Consider the following 20,620-nt stretch of genomic DNA (forward strand, 5'->3'; position numbering starts at 1 on the left):
GCTGACTTTAGGCCTCATTTGTTCTTCTTTTTCCAGTTTTAATAATTGTGATGTTAGACTATTCATTTGGGATTGTTCTTCCTTCTTCAAGTGTGCCTGGATTGCTATATACTTTCCTCTTAAGACTGCTTTCGCTGCATCCCACAGAAGTTGGGGCTTAGTGTTGTTGTTGTCATTTGTTTCTATATATTCCTTGATCTCTATTTTGATTTGTTCATTGATCCATTGATTATTTAGTAGCATGTTGTTAAGCCTCCATGTGTTTGTGAGCCTTTTTGTTTTCTTTGTAGAATTTATTTCTACTTTCATACCTTTGTGGTCTGAAAAATTGGTTGGTAGAATTTCAATATTGTGGAATTTACTGAGGCTCTTTTTGTGAGCTAGTATGTGGTCTATTCTGGAGAATGTTCCATGTGCACTTGAGAAGAATGTATATCCTGTTGCTTTTGGATGTAAAGTTCTATAGATGTCTATTAGGTCCATCTGTTCTAGTGTGTTGTTCAGTGCCTGTGTGTCTTTACTTATTTTCTGCCCGGTGGATCTATCCTTTGGGGTGAGTGGTGTGTTGAAGTCTCCTACAATGAATGCATTGCAGTCTATTTCCCTCTTTAGTTCTGTTAGTATTTGCTTCACATATGCTGGTGCTCCTGTATTGGGTGCATATATATTTAGAATGGTTATATCCTCTTGTTGGACTAAGCCCTTTATCATTATGTAGTGGCCTTCTTTATCTCTTGTTACTTTCTTTGTTTTGAAGTCTATTTTGTCTGATATTAGTACTGCAACCCCTGCTTTCTTCTCACTGTTGTTTGCCTGAAATATGTTTTTCCATCCCTTGACTTTTAGTCTATGCTTATCTTTGGGTTTAAGGTGAGTTTCTTGTAAGCAGCATATAGATGGGTCTTGCTTTTTTATCCATTCTATTACTCTATGTCTTTTGATTGGTGCATTAAGTCCATTTACATTTAGGGTGACTATTGAAAGATATGTACTTATTGCCATTGCAGGCTTTAGATTCGTGGTTACCAAAGGTTCAAGGTTAGCTTCTTTAGTATCTTACTGCCTAACTTAGCTCGCTTATTGAGCTGTTATATACACTGTCTGGAGAGTCTTTTCTTCTCTCCCTTCTTATTCCTCCTCCTCCCTTCTTCATATGTTGTGTGTTTTGTTCTGTGCTCTTTTTAGGGGTGCTCCCATCTAGAGCAGTCCCTGTAGGATGCCCTGTAGAGGTGGTTTGTGGGAAGCAAATTCCCTCAGCTTTTGCTTGTCTGGGAATTGTTTGATCCCACCATCATATTTAAATGATAGTCGTGCTGGATACAGTATCCTTGGTTCAAGGCCCTTCTGTTTCATTGCATTAAGTATATCATGCCATTCTCTTCTGGCCTGTAGGGTTTCTGTTGAGAAGTCTGATGTTAGCCTGATTGGTTTTCCTTTATAGGTGACCTTTTTCTCTCTAGCTGCCTTTAAAACTCTTTCCTTGTCCTTGATCCTTGCCATTTTAATTATTATGTGTCTTGGTGTTGTCCTCCTTGGATCCTTTCTGTTGGGGGTTCTGTATAATTCCATGGTCTGTTCGATTATTTCCTCCCCCAGTTTGGGGAAGTTTTCAGCAATTATTTCTTCAAAGACACTTTCTATCCCTTTTCCTCTTTCTTCCTCTTCTGGTATCCCTATAATACGAATGTTTTTCCTTTTGTATTGGTCACATATTTCTCTTAGTGTTGTTTCATTCCTGGAGATCCTTTTATCTCTCTCTCTGTCAGCTTCTATACGTTCCTGTTCTCTGGCTTCTATTCCTTCAATGGCCTCTTGCATCTTATCCATTCTGCTTATAAATCCTTCCAGGGATTGTTTCACTTCTGTGATCTCTTTCCTGACATCTGTGATCTCCTTCCGGACTTCATCCCACTGCTCTTGCATTTTTCTCTGCATCTCATCCCACTGCTCTTGCATTTTTCTCTGCATCTCATCCCATTGCTCTTGCATTTTTTTCTGCATCTCTGTCAGCATGTTCATGATTTTTATTTTGAATTCTTTTTCAGGAGGACTAGTTAGGTCTGTCTCCTTCTCAGGTGTTGTCTCTGTGATCTTTGTCTGCCTGTAGTTTTGCCTTTTCATGGTGATAGAGATAGTCTGCAGAGCTGGTACAAGTGACCGCTGGAAGAGCTTCCCTTCTTGTTGGTTTGTAGCCTTTTCCTGGGAGAATAGTGACCTCTAGTGGCTTGTGCTGGGCAGCTGTGCGCAGACAGGGCTTCTGCTTCCTGCCCAGTTGCTTTGGGGTTTATCTCCACTGTTGCTGTGGGCTTGGCCTGGCTGGGGCTGTTCCTCCAAAATGGTGGAGCCCCGTTAGAGGGGGAGCAGCCAGGAGACTATTTATCTCCGTAAGGGGCCTCTGTGCTCCCTGCTGCCCAGGGGGTTAGAGTGCCCAGAGATCCCCAGATTCCCTGCTTCTGGTCTAAGTGACCTGTCCTGCCCCTTTAAGATTTCCAAAAAGCACTCTCCAAACCAAAACAACAACAGCAACAATGAGAGAGGGAACAGAAAGGAAAAAAAAAAAGAAAAAACACGCGATTTTTTTTTTTTTTTCCTCAGGTGCCGGTCCCAGGCACCCGCGCACTGGTCCTGCTGCCCTGTCTCCCTAGCACCAGGGTCCCTGTCCTTTCAAGGCTTCCAAAAAGCACCCACCCACCGGTCCCGCAGGGAAGGAACGCTCAATATTCTTGGTCCTCAGGCACTGGTCCCACGCACCCGCTCACCAGTCCCGCCGCCCTGCCTCCCTAGCACCGGGGTCCCTGTCCCTTCAAGGCTTCCAAAAAGCACTTGGCAAAAAGAGAGAAAAAAAAGGGGAAAAACGCGCGATTTCTTCCGTCCTCAGGTGCTGGTCTCAGGCACCCACCCACCGGTCCCACAGGGAAAAATGCGGGATATTCTTTGTCCTCAGGTGCCGGTCCCAGGCACCCGCTCACCAGTCCCGCCGCCCTGCCTCCCTAGCACCGGGGTCCCTGTCCCTTTTAGGCTTCCAAAAAGCACTCGCAGAAAAGAGAAAAAAAAAAGGGGAAAAACGCGCGATTTCCTCTGTCCTCAAGTGCCGGTCTCAGGCACCCGCCCACCGGTCCCGCAGGGAAAAACGGGGGATATTCTTTGTCCTCAGGCGCTGGTCCCAGCCACCCGCTCACCAGTCCCGCCACCGTGCCTCCCTAGCACTGGGGTCCCCGTCCCTTCCAGGCTTCCAAAAAGCGCTTGCCAAAAAGAGAAAAAAAAAAAAAGGGGAAAAACGCGCGACCTCCTCCGTCCTCAGGCACCAGTCTCAGGCACCCGCCCCCAGGTCTCGCAGGGAGAAACGCGGGATATTCTTTGTCCTCCGGCGCCGTTCCCAGGCACCTCCTCACCGGTCCCGCCACCCTGCCTCCCCAGCAACGGGGGCCCGTCCCTCTAAGGCTTCCAAAAAGCGCTCGCCAAAAAAAAAAAACTGCTCCGGTTTCTCTCCACCCGCCGGGAGCCGGGGGGAGGGGCGCTCGGGTCCCCCCGGGCTGGGGCTTGTATCTTACCCCCTTCACAAGGCGCTGGGTTCTTGCAGGTGTGGATGTGGTCTGGATGTTGTCCTGTGTCCTGTGGTCTCTATTTTAGGAAGATTTTTCTTTGTTATATTTTCATAGCTCTATGTGTTTTTGGGAGGAGATTTCCACTGCTCTACTCACACCGCCATCTTGGCTCCCCTGCTTTTTAACTTTTTAAATTTATGCCTGTATCTATTTTAAAATAAAAACTTATTCTAAGGAAAATTATAGAGGTAAAAGGAGTCACCTAAATCTGCTCATAAACAGCTCTGGGATGGGTCTGGGGACAGTCGATGGCAGACCACGTGTGCACACAGGCACGCCATCCTGGTACCTCCCCTGACCTGACATGTGCGGTTTACCCCTTTAGTGTCCTCACTGCTACCTTAGCAGACTCCGGCTGCCCTGCCTTCTGTCCCAGGCCTGTGGGGGAAGGGAGTCCTCACTCCTTGCTACCTGGTTCTTCTGTTCTGCAACCAGAGTTGCTGAGCTTTCCTCAAAAAAGATGGAGAATTAATTCTACTATGCCATGAGCTTACTTGGTACTTAGATTGTAACTGGGGTAGAAAACACTTCCTTGAAGTCATGAGAGGAAAGTGGGTACATCTCTCCAAGGTCACTGGCCAAATCCAGGCTCCTGCAGGTGTGCCATCACCTGATGGCTCAAGGTTTATAAGCCAGAGCCATTCTTTCATCTTCTGAGATGGGCTTTGGGGAAGGAGTGGAGGCACTGAGCGCTCTCAGAATCTGTGTGGTCTTTCCCTCTCAGCCTTCTTTGATGGTCATCAACCTTACTTTTTTCCCCCTAATTTTTACTGAGCCCTTAAAGCAGTCTGCAGAGAGGAGGTGCCCAGAAACCTTCCTTTCTTGAACCTTCAACTTTTCTTTTTTCTCTTTCATCTTGGTGTGGCCTGACCACCTCCTATATAGAGTAGTGGACTCCCTTTTGTCTACCCCAACACACCCCTTCCTGACACATTTTTCTCCTCTTAGAGGAGCACACAGTCCTCCTGCTCTGTGAGGCTGACTCCCTCCACAGCACTAAGAGCCCCATTCCTCCCACCCACGCTGGAACCTCTCTGACGTGGTCACTCCGCCCTTCTCCATTTCATGATCATGTCCCTTACACGTCCTGCTGGGGACCGCTCATGACTCAGATTAGCTATGCTTCAGGCTTCCGCAGGTAGCTTCCAAAGCCTTCCACCCTTCAGTCATACGTACCTACCAGTACTTGTCGGTGCAGATATTTTATCCTAATCATACAGTTTCCACTGCCCTTTTCAGAGTCATGCTGACTCTTGTCTTCACTCTGATGTGTCAAGGAGATGAGAAGAGTGAAGAGGTGGGGGATTCCCTCTTATTTACACTTCCTGTGTGCCAGACATTGTACTAATGCTTTACACACGCTATGTCATTTAATCCTCACAACAACTCTGTGGATAGGGTCTATAACTATCTTCATTTTATACAAGAGGAACTTGAGGCATTGAGAGGTAAAGAAACTTGCCAAAATCATAAACTATCCCACACTGCCTCCAATATAAATTATCAAATGTCCATGGTTTTGTCAATAATATTTCCTTATTAAATATATTCTTAAAAAGCATCACTCTTATTCGAAGAATACTTTAGCTTATGAAGTAGTAAGGTTAGAGTAGTTAGTGTCAATTTCCTTTCTTCTATTCAGGTTTCAGTTCCTTGGCTTTTAATACGCTAGGCAATAACCTCCCTCTTTCCTTTTCTCTGTCCATGGCTTCTCTGCAGTGAAACTCTCCAGGTAACAGTGGGTGAATAGAGAGGAAAACCGGAATAAGATAATATCATAATGAAAAGGTCATCTTCCACATTGGTCAGCCTGGACAGAAAAGTGACTCAGAAGTCATCACTGGCTATAATTCTTCTGCATTGATGTTGGCAGGGGCTGGAGATTCCTACCATAATCCTAACTTGAAAGAAGAAGGAACCAATCAAAAATCATTTTCTTTAAGTTCCCATTAAAAAACTCATTGTAAATACAAGGTTAGATTTGTATACTGTTAGAATCAATCAACAAACAAATATTTATGGAATATCCACTACATGTTCTGAACTGGACTGCAGTAGTACAAGATATAATAATATAATCTTCACAGAGTTTACATATGGATTAGGGTGACAGATATGTCATAAATATTGGATGAAATAACAAACAATGGAAATCAAAATATAGTTAAGGGCTAACTTATAGGGTATCAACTCTGAGCACAGAGAAATTCACAGGAGATGGAGATTAAAAAGGGCTGAATAGTAAATGAAGATATCAGTCTGAGGATAAATTAGAAAAATAAGGTCAATGTGGTATTAATATTAGTTAAAAGAGCAAGTAGGCAGAAAAATCAATAAAGATATGAAAGTCTTGAATGACACTATCAATCAACTTAACATAATTAACATTTATAGAACTCTCAGCCCAATAACAGTAGAATACACCTTCTTTTCAAGAGCACACAGTATATTTTGCCAAGGTAAACCGTACCCCAGCTCATAAAGCAGGTTTCAATAAATTTTAAAATATTCAAAACAAAGTATGTTCTTTGACTCTATCTCTGAAATTAAATTAGAAATCAATAACAGAAAGATATATGGAAGCTCTCCAGATACTTGGAAACAAAGTAACACACTTCTAAATAACCTGTGTTAATGAAGAAATGAGAAGGAAAATTAGGTTGCATTTTGAACTGAATGAAAATGAAAACATAATATATCAAAATTTGAGGGATGCAACTAAAAATTTAGAGGGAAATTTATGGCACTAAATGCCTATATTAGAAGAGAAGAATGGTCTCAAATCAATGACCTCAGTTTCCAAGTTAAGAAACTAGAAAAAGAAGAGCATTTTAGAATAAAACCAAAGAAAGGAAGTAATAAAGATCAGAACAGAAATCAATGGACTAGAAAACAGAAAAATAATAAAGAAAATGACTAAAACAAAAAGTCAGTTCTTTGGGAAGATTTTAAGAGTATAAAGAGGATTACTGAGACATAAAGATCTAGAAACCATCACATTTTAAATTATCCTTATTTTTAAAATGGACACAGGCTGCTAAAATCTTTATTAGGAACAATTAGCCTAATATGTACTTATGAATATGCCTAACAGAAGAAAACTATTTTTTAAAATCTATTTTGGCTTCTTTTATTTAAAAAGAAGGAAAGGCTTATCCTTCATGCAGTTAGTCTGAATTAATTTATGAAGTCAGAAATACTGTGGTTTTATTGTATGAGTGTTTTCTGCAGACTTCTCTTGATACCACTTAGCTTCTCTCTTATTTGTGCCTGTATCCATGTACTGTCTTACTGTCATCCACTTGACCCCTGTCTTCTCTCACTATTTACCTTTGTCTCATTGTCTTCCTTTAGGTGTTTGCTCATTCAACAAGTATTCACCAAGTAACTAACAAGGGCCAAGCAGGCACTTCTTAGGGACAAGAGGTATGACAGCATTCCAGACAGACAGAGAGATGTTGTTCATCATGCTCTGACTTGGTTAGTTGTGTCCACTCTCACCTCTTCTTTATGTCTATGTATGAACCACAGTTTCAGGACAACTGGTTTCCTCTGGTGGACACCTGGGTTTAAAGCTATGGACCAGTGTCTCCTCTATGAAGCCACTGACTGACCTGGCAAGCATGTTTCCAGAGAAACAAATGTTTCTTCTCATCAGGGAAACAGACCACCTGGGGCAGATGTGGGCTTTCTTGCTGGTTGATATATAACTTCAGGAGAATCATTTTGGCTTCTCTGGGTCTAAATTTCCTCACCTACAAAAGCATAATACTCGTGACTAATATTTACTGAGCACTTAGTATTTACAGGTAGTATCCTAAGCACTCTATACATATTAACTAAGGTCATCCTCCTCATAAACCTTATATGTTTCATTATCTCCATTTCTCCAGTGAGGAATATGAGCACAGGCACGTTAAGTGACTGCCCAAGGTCATAAAGCATGTAGGTAGCAATTGTGATTTAAATCCAGTTAGTCTGGCTCTACAGTCCAAACTCTCAACTGTCACATTATATATGACATACTCAGGTGTTGGAGTCAGGTTAGACAGTCTATACATTAGGTTGTCTAGCTGTAGTTACAAGTTAACTAGTGTAATGTTTAGGTTGAGAGGATGGACATATTTAAAAATGGGTGGCGGAGACATGTATAATGTTTGTGGCAACGTAAGAGGCCATAATCAGAAAAGCAGTCCAAACTGAATGACATCCAGTTCTCCATGCATGGCTTGTGTTTTACCACCTGGGGACTTCCAGTTGTTTTCTATTTTTAATGAACTTTATTGAGATATAATTTCATAGGATAAAATGCACCCATATTAAGAATGTAGTTCTGAGTTTTGGTGAATGTACATAGTGAATGTAGATAGTATCTACCACTACTCCCAGAAGGTTCCCTGTGTTCCTTCCAAGTCAGTCCCCATCTCCACTTGCAGCCCAGGACACTGCTGATGTTAGACATACCATTACAGATAGAATATCATAGAAATGGAATAATGGAACATATCCTTTTTTTTTAGCCTGAATTTTTTTCTCTTACCATGATGCATTTGTGATTCACCTATGTTGTGTGCATTTGCCTTTGCTTTTGACATTTCCTCCAAGGATTAGGTCCTTTCTGCAAATTTTATCTCAAATGATATCCTCTGTTTTCTTCCTTACTTCAAATCCTGATCTGCATAGTACTGTTCTGTTTCATCCTCACACAGCAGGTGTGTAAATAAAATTACATGAGTGTTGAATTTTTCTAGACCAAATTTGCACTTTGTTCATTAATAATCAATTATTTGTTTTCAAAATCACATCTGTGTCACCTCTTTAAACATCTTTAATGTTTCTTTTGACATGTTGACTTGCACACTTTGCATGTGAGCACCTAATTTTTTGCATAATACCTTATAAAACTGGGAAGATGGAAATGGAAACCATTTTATCCTTTAAAATCAATTTAAATTGATAATCATTGAACCACAAAAAAGCAAAAAGCAAAAGTTATGAAATAATTCAGATATTTCCTCTAGAGAGAACACTTTTCTTATTTTAGAATTTTAAAAGAAGGGACTAATAATTCCATTAAAAAGAAAATATAAAATTTTACTTGAGATAAAAATTCAGCATAATATGCTTCTAGTAATTTTATTTGGGGATATACATGAGAAAAAAATAAATGAAGGGGAAAGAGGGGAAAAGGTAATAGAAAGACTTAAATATAGAAGGTAATAAAGATAGAGAGATACATAGGCTCACAAAAAACTAAACACTGAGGTATATTAAGAGGGAGTGATGCATGTAATGTGCACACGTGTAGATGATATTTTATGTGGTAATATTTCCATCTTGTGGCCTCTTAGGGTATTTCCTCTAAAGCGTTTTAAAGTCAGCTTTTGCTCACTCTAAGGACAAATGGGAAATCACCTCTTGGCATGTACTCTAAGGGTCAATTGAATTTCCAAAGTAGAGACTAGAAACCCCCCATTAAGCTGGAAAGCTAGGATTTTCAGCTTTTACAGATGGCACGGTTTCTTAGTACAAAAAGAAAATGGGATGGGATGCACAAAAGTACCCCATTCCTTATAAATAATGAGAGACTGTTTACACAGATAAGGAGTCCACTTTCTTTGCTAATAGTGTAGGGAAGACCCAGGGAATTCCCTTCTCTAACCTCAGCCATATTTTCTTATCTCCCTGTCCCGTCTGATTCTAACCCCAGTTCATCCTCCCTGCCCCAAACCCCCAACAGTACCAGCAATTCCTGGAAAAAGCAATTCCACTTGACTTCTATTATCAACATGTTCTGTCATCATGCATGCCTATGTTTTGACTGGCGAGTGGTTGGTGTAAAATGGGGGAAGTAGGAAGCATGCCCTGTGCGTGATCGTCCTGAGAGAAGGAAGAAGATGGCTCTGTACTTGCTTACATGGTGTTGGATTTAAATTTGGTTGTTGGACATGTGTCTGAGGCTTGCCGGGTCAGAACTTAGAATACCCTGGCCAGAGTGATTGACTTAAGGATGGGTTGTTGGGTTGAACAGTTCTCAGCAGAGAACTCTAGGCAGAGTTGTAAGCTCAAATCAACTACACTGCTTGCTACTCTTTCATTCATTTATTCTACACATATTCAGGTGTCAGGTGTTCTGGACACAGTGCTGAACGATACAGACGTGGTCCCTACTCTCATGAAGCTTAGGCTGCGATGAGGAGTCAGAGTGAGGAGAGAGCTGAGGAGCAGCAGGGGACGGGCTGGGTTCAGTGGGGGTCAGGAGAGCACTGTGTGTTGTCTGCTCATAAATTACCTGTTAGTGTGACTTTTTAGGCATATGAGTTGGTTGATAAATATTAGGGGCAAAAAGCTCAGCAAAATAAAAAACTTGTGATGGACCTTATTTTACCAGAAGTTTAATTAATAAGGATCTATCTCAGTCAACTGAAGACCATAGAACTTTTAGCTGTGTATATAAATGGCAAAAATGAGGCAGACAGAATGATCAGAAAGTGTGTGTGGCAGGGTATGATTTGAAATGACTTCCCAAGAAAGTGAATTTTGAAATAGTTAAGAAATCATGGTGGACAATGATAGAGGAGACAAGCCTCAGTGGCCCTGCAGGTGTGGGATATCACCTAAGCAAAATGCTGTGCTGACCACTGCAAGTGCTCCGGGGGGAGGAGCTGGGCAGAGTGGCTTATAAGAGAGTTGGAAGAAGGTGGGTGGAATTCCACACTGAGATACTTCGATTAGATTGTATAGAGGTATGGGTGACAGGTTTCCATGTAGGTCCTAATAACGACAGTGAATAATTGCTGGGCCATCTCCTGATAGAGACATGGCTAAGATCTTAAATTACGGAATGCTCAACTAGCCGCCTGGGTTCCTGAGGCTTAAAGGAGACTTCAGGCAAGCACACAGGACATCTTGGCCAATGCCTACATCTTATCCCTCCCTAGAGCTCTGGCCCCATTTCCCTATCTGTCTCCTCTTCTAGCTGAATTGTGCCAGACCATGTGGGAGCCAGGATGGTTAAACCTGTGCTAGGGCCAGCTGGGGTGTCTGTGTAGTGGATACTGTTTATTTTGGTTGCTTTGCTTCTCTTTCCCCCTTTTGGCAGCAGCCTCCGTATTTCCCTTTGGGATTCCCACCTCCTCGTACTCTCCATCTATGTAGTTTGGGATGAGTCCACTCCTAGCTTCATTGGTATGTGCTTGGGACTGGTCAACCAAAGTGGTTTCTGGGACTTTTACAGGAGATCCTGGGAAGTAAGGAGAGCCTAACAGTAAGGATTTTGTGAGCCTGAAACTGCTACAGAGGCTGAACATTGCTAACCCTAGGAATAAGGAACAAAGGGATGGAGAAGAAAGTGTCTGCTTGTACCTGAAATACTGAGAATTTCAGAATTACAAGCTACTAATAATGTTTCTTGTCTGGTTAAGCCAGTGGTTTGGGTTTTCTGTTGTATGTGACTAAAAGTCCCAATCTCGACCTGGGCCAAATTCTTGGCTTTTTTTTCATATGCCCAAGCTTTGGTCTTGACCATCTGGATCTTTCTTGTCTGGCAGAGAAGTCATTGAAGAGCAGAACTGTCAGATTACCCCCTGGAAGCCTCTTTTCCCTTCAGCCCCACCCTGATCCTGCAGGCTTTTCAAGAACTGGAGTCCTCCTTCTGTGGGTTATGGAAGGGAAGAGAGGAAAGACAGTGGTATTGACTAAAAGATTGTCTCTTTTTCCTTTTTCTTAAAACTCTACTCCTTAGCAGTCCAGCTTCTGAAGTCTTTTTGGCCTTTGACCTTCATTAGAGCTCCTCTTTCTTTGCAGGGTAGGGTTGTGGGTACAGTGCAAGGAAGGAAACTTTAAGTACCTCATAGAGATTAGAAATTTTAGCCAGCAATGATGTCTGAGTAAGATTTTCCCCACACAAGAAGGGCTAAGAACTTGCAGTTCTGGCTCATACTGCCAGCCTAGGCAGTCACCCCTCATCCCATTTTAGAGATTTAGAGAATCTCTAAAGTAACTGACACAGGTTGTACATTCTTTGTTACTTGGTATTTTTTCCCAAGGGTCTGTGGTGGTTGGGTTCTGTATGCAAAGCTGCTTTAGTGACCATTTTTACCTAACTAATTAATAAATTAGAGGCATATAGAAATCCTACTATAATAAAAATCTGTTTAGAGCTTAAACATTTACAAACTGCTTTCACATCTACCATCTCCTTTCATCTTAAAAAGAGCCTTGGGCAGAAAGCACACTGTTTATTAGGCCATTTTACAGAAGAAGAGATTGACTTAGAGCAGTCGCTTGCCTAAGATAATGCAGCTAGTAGCTGGGGGAGCTGGAGCTGAAGCCAGAGGCTGGGTCCTTTGCCTCATTCAGGGACTTCTCTCCCAAACTAGCAGGCAGTCTGGGTCAGTCTGGAGCTGAGGAAAATCAAAAGGAGTAGAAAACATGGACTGATGGAAAAATCAAGGTATATATACAAGATACAAACAGCTATGTGGATATAAGTCAGGCCAGACTTTATCTTAGGAATTCCATGAAATGAAAAAGATAGTGTTATCTCTCTTAGGTGTAATTGTAAAATATAAAACATGACTAAACTATAAAATAAGCATAGGGATTCCACTGAAATTGTGATTATTTTCTGTGATAACTACTTAGAGCTTCTTTTTGAAATGTCCAATATCAAATTCTTTCAGGAGGAGTTTTTCCTGTGCCCTTGATTTGCTTGTGTTATAAGCATAGCCTGTTTGGTGGTCCAGCACATTATATTATGAATGATAGAATGGTAGAAGTGGTGGCTAAACACAGTAACAGCTTTATGCTTCCTAGCATATATAGTGTATATAATAGGTACTAAACAAATACAAGGGAAAATGTCTGTTTTTCAAGCATTATAGAAACACTCCACTCAGTACTAAATCTGTTCCAAGATATTTAAGAAGTTTTAGGGGCCATATTCTAGGTACTCTGAACTACTGAACTAAAGAGCAGCTGAGCCCAGGCTTTAAACAAATAATCAAATTACTATCAATTTTGCAGAAGTGAGTTGCTCAGATGTTTGAGTTCAAAGCTACATTTAATGACCTCATTTAGATGTTGCCTTTTTGAGGTAACCACTTAATATGTCTTGCCTGGATCAGCCCAATTCTGCTTTATTACACAGTGAATTGCTCTCTAAGTGAAGTACGTACCTGCCAAGCTTCAACCTTCTTGATATCTGCACAGGAACCATTGGTGAAGAGCCCTTTGCCAGGCAAGCAGGTATATATATCTTGCAGGGCATGAGCAATGGAGTAGACTGCTAGGTAGACATTGTAGGATATCCGTAAATGTGTATAATCCATATAAGGAGTCTCCACACTGCTGATGTTCTCTTCCCCTGTACAGAGAGGTCGGAAGGCAGTGGAGCTGTTGCTTATCCTGCCACCACCTTCTTCGTGACCTCTCAGGAAGGTGGCCACAGGTAAAGGTCCTTTAGCACCTTCGTGGAGGTGGCAGTTGAATGTTTCTTCCCAAAATTCCTTGGCAAAACCATTGTGAACAGACTTCCTGGGATGGACTTTCTGCAGGAATTCCCGGAAACCTGGGATTTGCCCAGCCTTCAAAGCAAATCCAATGGTGCCTCCAACCACATGGAAGTACTCTGGCATGGCGATCAAGGATGAGCTGGCCCAGGCTTCGCTGGCCAGCCAGATCCTGCCTGTGATATTGCGCCGGACGATCTCCTTGATGAGGGGTTCAAGGTCTGGGCCACTGGAGAAAACGACTATGACTTTAGCTGTGGAATTCTGAATCACCTCCACCACTTGCTGGATCTCCTCCTCATCAGAATACTGAGAGATGAGTTCACTGAAGTCAATGCAGATATCCCTCTCCTCAGCTTCCTCTCGGAACTTCTCGATCCCTGGCCGGCCGTAGTCATCATCAGCTGCAATTGTGCCCACCCAGTTCCAGCGGAAATACTCAATGATGTCTGCCATGGCAGTAGCCTGGTGTTCATCGTTGGGGATGGTACGGAGGAAGGACTTGAACTGATTCTTGTTGCTCAGGAGCCTGCTGGAGGAGGCATAGCTGACCTGGAAAGAACACATGAATGCATGAGTGAGGTGCCAGATGGGCCTCAAGGCTGTGCGGAAGTGGCTTTTTGAGCCCCCATTAATCTAATTGATCAAGATGCTCTTAACTGCAGACAGAATAAAAGGGTGAGGATAACCAGAACCTATCTATCCGTCTCCACTGTAAGCCATCAAGCATCTGTTAGTCTTATCAGGGAGAATTCTAATTCCCAGTGGGTGATTCTTCACAATGCTACCTTCAAAAAATGGGTCTGGCCATTAAGTCAACCCAATAATAAATAGTAGGATCTACCTAATCCTTCACGGAGAGTCTTTAGGCAGTGTTCCATAGACTCTCCCAGATCCCTTTGCGCTGCCTCACTGGTTGTAATGTATTCACATACACATCTTCTGCTCGTTGGGTCCAGGTTCTGATTTGAACATTTTAGCTTCCCCTTTATTGTGATGAGCACATTGTCCATGACTCAGTGCTGGAAGGAATCAGGTTCCCTATGGGTTATGAACCTAAGGCTCTTCAGAAGAGCCCCAGGGGGTTCCCCTTTCCTGTTTTATCTAGTTTCTCTCTTCCAGTCTCCACTTATTCCCTCTCTTCCCTCCCCTATTTCTTCACCTCCTCCACCCTCTCAGTACTTTAGATACAAGTACCCTCATTGCAGTCATTTCTAAGAACTGTTTATCATTTAGGACCCAGGTTCATTAGACTCAGTTTTCCTGCACTATAATAATGATGCACTCCATCAATAAATATAGTCAGAAAAACATTCTTTCCTCTCGTGGCTTCTCAGTGAGTTCAACCACCACCCAGAGCCCTTTCCTCTGTTCAGTTTCAGGTGGTGGCTAAGGCTTCTTGACAGGCTTTAGATGTGGGTCTCCATAACTTAGAGAGGCTGAAAAGGAACCCTGGAGAAGCTGCCTTGGTGATTTTCCACTTTCTGAGACAGCAGGTTCTACATTTGAGCATGGGTGTGTCCCACCAAGGGAAGAAAGCCTTACCCTTTGAAGGTGAAAGATCATTGCTTGGAGAAGTATCCAAATGTCAAGTAAAGTGTTTGTTAGTGCAGAGCTTCCCAACTTTTTTTCACATACTCACAAACACTGAAGTGGGGTTGATGGAGGAAGCTGGCCAGCTCTGGTGGGAGTGCTCTGGCCACCCGAGACCCTACCTAGCCATCCTCGAGGGGCTCAGTTTCTCAGCAGGCTTCAGCCCATCTGCAAGCGCTCCTTTGTGTCTTGGCTCACCAGTTAGGAAGTTCCTAGTTATTGGACCATTTCTTCTCAAGTATGAAGCATTTTTACACTAAACGGAATTCTTCTTGGCAATGAAGGAGTGTTTAATAGCTCTTATTCTCCAATTTTCTAGAGAGATTTTAAATTTTTTAAGAAAACCAGGTTGAAATTTTGGGAAATGACTTTTTAGTATTTCTCACCAATTGAAATAATTAGTTTTCTATGTTAAGTGTTCTAAAATGAATTTTTTCTGATGTATTCCTTTTTAACAGTGAAGAGTTTCTGAATAGTTTCATCAAGGACATAAAAGGCATTGGTATATGAAAGACCTGGGCCAACTTTACTAATGGTAGGCATTCTGACAAGAGCTTTGATTTTTGGAAGTTATAATATGGAATTTTCAGTTTTTCTCTTTTTATCAGAATAAGCCTCTTCTTATTCCACTAGGAGAGTTCATGAGGTAGGTAGTTAGATTAAGTAACTTGTTGAGATGTTACTGTTTTTAGAGAACTCTATTTGCAGACTTAAACAAAGCTTCTGAATCAGGTTTTTGCAAATGAAAAACCTACCTAGGCATTTTGTAAGTTCATCCATTATTGGTTATACTTCTTGGTTTTCTTTTGGAAAATGGGCTTAAAAGGGCTTTAAAGGGATAAAAATTACAAGCAAATATATCCCCCATGATTATGTTTCCTTTAAGAATGCATTTCTAATTTTCCAGTTTTTAAAAAGCAACCTAGTAAAGTGGAGATAAATAACACTTCATTACCCCCCAGTCAAAAAAAAAAAAACCCTTGAAAACACACCAAACTTTGTTATATATTGAGAAGGGAGAATTTCACAAAAGATTCAGAAAACTTCTAACCACAACTTGTTCTATGTGGTCTGCTTGTTATATCCACTTGGTGGCGTGAGGGGCGTAAGAAATACCACTAGCCTCTGCTGCCACCTTGCAGAGCAGTGGTTCCCAGCTCTGGTGTTTGTTCGAATAACCTAGGGAGCTTTCAGAGCTCCCCACGCCCAGGCTGCACCTCATATCAATTAAATCAGAAGCTCTGGGAGGGGGCAAGGACTGGACGGTGGGGAGGTGAGACCCAGGCATCAGTATATGTAAAGCTCCCCAAATGATTCCAGCATCGCATCGGTGGAGAACCTCTGCTGTGGAAGCACACTGGTTTGACTGATAATCACTAGTCTTCTCAGAACTTTTGTAATTTAGATTGAACTCAACCTTATCTTTCATCCAAAGCACAAAGAATTAAAGCCCTCTCATCTTGTACTTTATCTACGTGACGGCAGTTACATCTTACTGCTTGTTGACCATGACAACTTACTTTAACCGTGTATTTCAAATAATACTGACCAATATGCCAAATTTGAAAGATACATATTTGCATCTCACCCAACACATTTACTGATGTGGGCTTTGTTAGACCACCTTGGCACAAAGTTACAGAGCCAGGGCTTCCCCATGGGAAACACCTTTAATTCCCTGAAGTAAAGATTTGAGAAATGATGACAAGATTTCTCAGTTGTTATGTGTGTGTAAAGGGATAATGGCTATCACCAAGGAAACAGAGACCTCCCAACATAGAAATGGGTATTAATCAAGGTACTCTTACAGAATTCAAATATTAGACATTGAAAAAAATTTTAAGTGTGATTTATAATTTAATTTAAAAATTAACATAAGGGATATATCACAACTGAGCTGATTCTCCCATCCACGGACATTAAGGTTATTTCCAATTTTCACTATTATAAAATGATGTCATAGATCTATAAATATTAACACGAGAAAAGTGTTTGCTCTATAGTGTGAAGGGGAAAAAATCAACTTATAAAATGGCATTTAGAGTTTGCTGTCTTTTTTTCTTGATGAAGAAAATATGCGACTTTGAACAAATGTTTATTAAAGCACTTGTTTCAGTGAATTGGTGCTATTTGAAAATGCAGGTGTTTGAAAATCCCACCTAGGCTGATATCCTGCAGGGTGGAGACTATTTATTCATAATAACTCTATAAATATTTGTTGAATGAAGTAGAATATTTTCCATTTCTAGAATGTGCAAGACAATGCTTATGCTCCTGTTTTGTGAGAAAATATGCTCTGCTTCCCTCTGAGCTAAACTTTCAACCAGAGGGGAGAAAGGCAGAGACTTTTAAGGGAATAAGATTAGGGACACATACTTCGAGTTTGAAAGTTAATATTTACATCATATGGTCTCTTTCTTTTTAGTAATGGCAGCAGAAGGGTCATTTAGTAAAGGAATGGAGTGGAAAATAAATAACTTTACACTTTGGGAAAAAAACAAAAGTTTTAAACCAGGTATTTTTCAAAGAATTTTGCAAGAGTTGTGAAGTCTAGTTGACCTTGTTGAAATTGGGGTCTCAGAAGTCACAAATGGTCATGATATAGGGCACCAACTAAAAAGGTCTTCTGTGCCCATGGAAAGCCAGAGATGAGAAAATAGCAAGTGTGACCCTGGGTAGGGCAGTCCTCCTAGCCTGCCTCTCCTGACCCGTGTCCTCACCGCCCCATCTGAGAACCAGTACCTGGGGAATGTAGAAGAGCCCCAGCAGATTTGCCACTGCCGTAGAGATGCCCGAGCCAGTTGCTCCCACAACAGCGATAGTAGAGGGAATGTGCTCTGAGCAGTTGCAGAACTCGTCAAGGTTCAAAGAATCAATTTTGTTCTGTGCCACAAAACTCAGAGTGGCCTCCAAGGCTTTAGAAACAGTGTTGCAAGTATCAAATATCCTGTATCCCAGCGTCATGTTGGGAAGAAGGGCTGGGCTGCTGTTTATTTCCTCTATGGCAAATATCATAGCTTGTAACCAGCGAAACCCACGGAAATTATACCTGGAAGAAAGAAGACATGGAACAAAATGGGAGGCTTTGTGGTCGACTACTCAAATGGAGGAAGGGGACACATCTGGGTTTGGATTGTGGCTGTTACCCTTCGGTTCCATGATGTTGTGTTCTTTGAGACTCCATGTCCTCTCTGTACAATAGGGTGGCTGTGAACATGAGATAATCATGTAAAATTCTCAGCATGGTGCCTCATACAGAGTTAGGGTGCAACAATAATGATGGGTGTTGTTGGTAATGAAATTGGGGTAATGAAATGAATGAGTAATTTGTATCTGCCTCACTCAGCAAAGAATTTGAAGTTACTGATACGAAGTACTTTAATGAAAGTAATAGAGACATTAAAAAAAAACCAGGGAAAATATAAATAAGATTAGGGTTTTAATATATGGGAGCCTAAAAATAGTCTCAATTTGCAATCACAAATTTAGATGGTGACATTCCTGGAGGTCAGAGGGGAAAGAGAAATGAGAGCTCATATTTGTAAACAAACAAACAAATATTATGCATAGGAAGGCTGTTTACAAGCAGAGGTTATTTCTGGGTGGTGGAATTTTAAAATTGTGTGATTTTGGTTTATTTATACTTATTCTTTTTAAAAAAGTGAGCATGCATTGCTTTTAAAGCAAATTAGCAAAGGGAAACAGCCTCAGTGATGTAGTTTTCTCTCCTCCAAGACTTGGCTCAGAGTAAGAGCTCTGCAAGTGTGCTGAGTAAGTGCATCATTGCCCAAAGGAGAGAACATAGTAATTCCACAGGTTCTTTCTGTAGATCGTGGGTTATACTACTTGAACTCAATGACAGGAACTGAGAAATACAATCTGTTATACTCCAGTGTATTGTTTAGGTTCCTAAAGGTCCTGGTCTAACTTTTAATGTAATGTTTTCTCTTAGTCATTTTCTTTATGTTTCATCATTTATTTGTTTGTTTGAGCCTGAAAGTTATTAAGAGATGCTACAAAATTTTTCATTACATAAAACGTCTATACTGCTGAACTGATTTTACTATCTTTCTTTAATGTAATTAAAAATACATTATTTCAGGGCAAGCTTCTGGCTTGATCTTACATATATACAGAGTACATGCATAACTCCGTCTAGGAGGGTACAATAAAGAGGTTACTTGTCCACATGGGTCATGTGAAGGATGTAAATAGCACCAGAGAGTGAAATTCTGCACTTAGTTTTTCTGCATTCATAAGAAAAATGTGAAAATTTGTATCTAATAAGAAAATTTTTATCTAATTAGAAAATGTTCTAATTTGTGGGCTCTCATTAAAATATGAATGGAAATCCAGTTTTGTTGGAACAGTCCTAGTTTTCATGTTCTGGAAGACCAAGGAAAAGGGCTGGACCCCCCTGGACATCACAAGTCTCAGGCTGAAAGTACTGTTCTCTCTTAGTAGAAGGGTCAGGACTTGCAGTACATGCAGTCATGGTCTCTAATGTCTAGATTAAGGGAGATGAAGCCCATTGTACTCTGCAGAAGTCAGATCCTACTTGAAGGAATGGTGCCTCCTTTTAGATGCCATATTGTAAAAGAGTCATGATAGACTAGGGAGCCTTAGATGGAGGGCAACCAGAATGGTGAGGGATCTGGACATCATGTCACGAAGTATTGTTCAGAAAATTGAGACTCTTTGGCCTGGAAAAGAAATGATTCAAGGGGACATGTTAGCTGTCTTCAAATGGCTGCAGAGACAATCCAGTGAGAGAATTAGATGGATTCTGTGTTTCTCCATCTGCGTTAGATAGATTCTGTATTTGCAGGGGGATTTCAGCTTTCTATAAGAAAGACTTTCTAATGGGAGTGGTCCAAATGCTGTGGGCTGCGTTTTGAAGATGCCTGGGTCATGCCAACCATGGAGGGTCCTTTCAACTTTAGAATCCTTTAAAAGAATTAGGAGTGAGGCAGCCAACACTCAGGTATTACTAACCGTTGGAGCACTTAAGGTCAATAGGAGATTGTACGGCTCAGGTTTGCAAGACTTACACTAAATTTCTTTCTAGGTACTTAGTCTTCCATTAAGCAACACTGCTGCCAGGTGAACAGTGAGGACTCAGTTGCCTAGTGACCAGGCATATGCTCTAACAGGCCATGATATTTTATTTTTGAAACATTTCTTTATAAAGGGGGACAGCTGGAATAATAAGCTTCAGCATGATTATTAATCACCATTTTTGAAAAGACAGAGCCAGATCTGAAAAAAATTATTTTGACTTTGATTCAGCTTTTCTCCAACCACCCGGAAAGAAGAGGCTCTCTGCCTTGGCTCCTTCCCTTACCTGATGCATTCCACAGACTCTGGCCTTGACTTTAGATCTTGATCTTTGGCTGCTACTCCAAAATGAATAGGAAAGAGCCCCCCGAGGATAATGTCCCCTTTCTTCTGGGCACGCTGGTCAGGCCCATAGGCAGAAGTGCACCAAGTAAATGCCAAGAGAATCACACAGCGACTATAAAAGGCCATAGTTCTACTTGCTCTCCAAGAGGAGAGACAAGAGTGCTGGTAGTTTAGGGGCCTGGGAACTTTCCCCCTTGGTGCGGTTCACTCCCTGCAGTGGGGGCACATATCTACAGGGTGACTAATAACAAAATGGAAGTTGCGACGTTTGAATTTCCATTTCTGCCTTCTCCATTGCAGAGTAGTAAGATGGGTGGTTCTTGAGTCTTTAGAAGCCACATCATGTAAAAACCACCTGTGATACTTTCTAAAAGAAAAGAGAGACAAAACGAATTAAACTAAGCCTATATCCAATCTTGTTATGATAAACACAATAAAAACGGCTTAGAATTTCCATACAGAGGTAGCAGGTGATCAAGGCCTGCCTGTGAGTCTCATTTTTAGAGT

At 41.5% G+C, this 20,620-nt stretch overlaps 1 protein-coding gene and 1 long non-coding RNA gene across 3 annotated transcripts in view; one reads left to right on the plus strand and one right to left on the minus strand.

Moving 5' to 3' along the window:
• Positions 1 to 20,620, plus strand: part of LOC140848391 (uncharacterized) — a 128,176-nt gene that overhangs the window by 62,038 nt on the left and 45,518 nt on the right. The window lies entirely within an intron of this gene.
• CASR (calcium sensing receptor) overlaps positions 1 to 20,620 on the minus strand; it is an 86,365-nt gene that overhangs the window by 19,302 nt on the left and 46,443 nt on the right. For both annotated transcript variants that reach the window (XM_017676781.3, XM_037013166.2), the window contains exons 2-4: positions 20,055 to 20,480; positions 17,453 to 17,759; positions 12,785 to 13,669 (exon numbers count right to left, since the gene is read on the minus strand). In XM_017676781.3, the coding sequence (XP_017532270.2) occupies positions 12,785 to 13,669; positions 17,453 to 17,759; positions 20,055 to 20,239 (1,377 nt within the window). In that variant the 5' untranslated portion in view covers positions 20,240 to 20,480. The remainder of the gene's footprint in view (positions 1 to 12,784; positions 13,670 to 17,452; positions 17,760 to 20,054; positions 20,481 to 20,620) is intronic.

Source organism: Manis javanica, chromosome 3, assembly GCF_040802235.1.
Source record: "Manis javanica isolate MJ-LG chromosome 3, MJ_LKY, whole genome shotgun sequence".
In the NCBI taxonomy this organism is placed as follows: domain Eukaryota; kingdom Metazoa; phylum Chordata; class Mammalia; order Pholidota; family Manidae; genus Manis; species Manis javanica.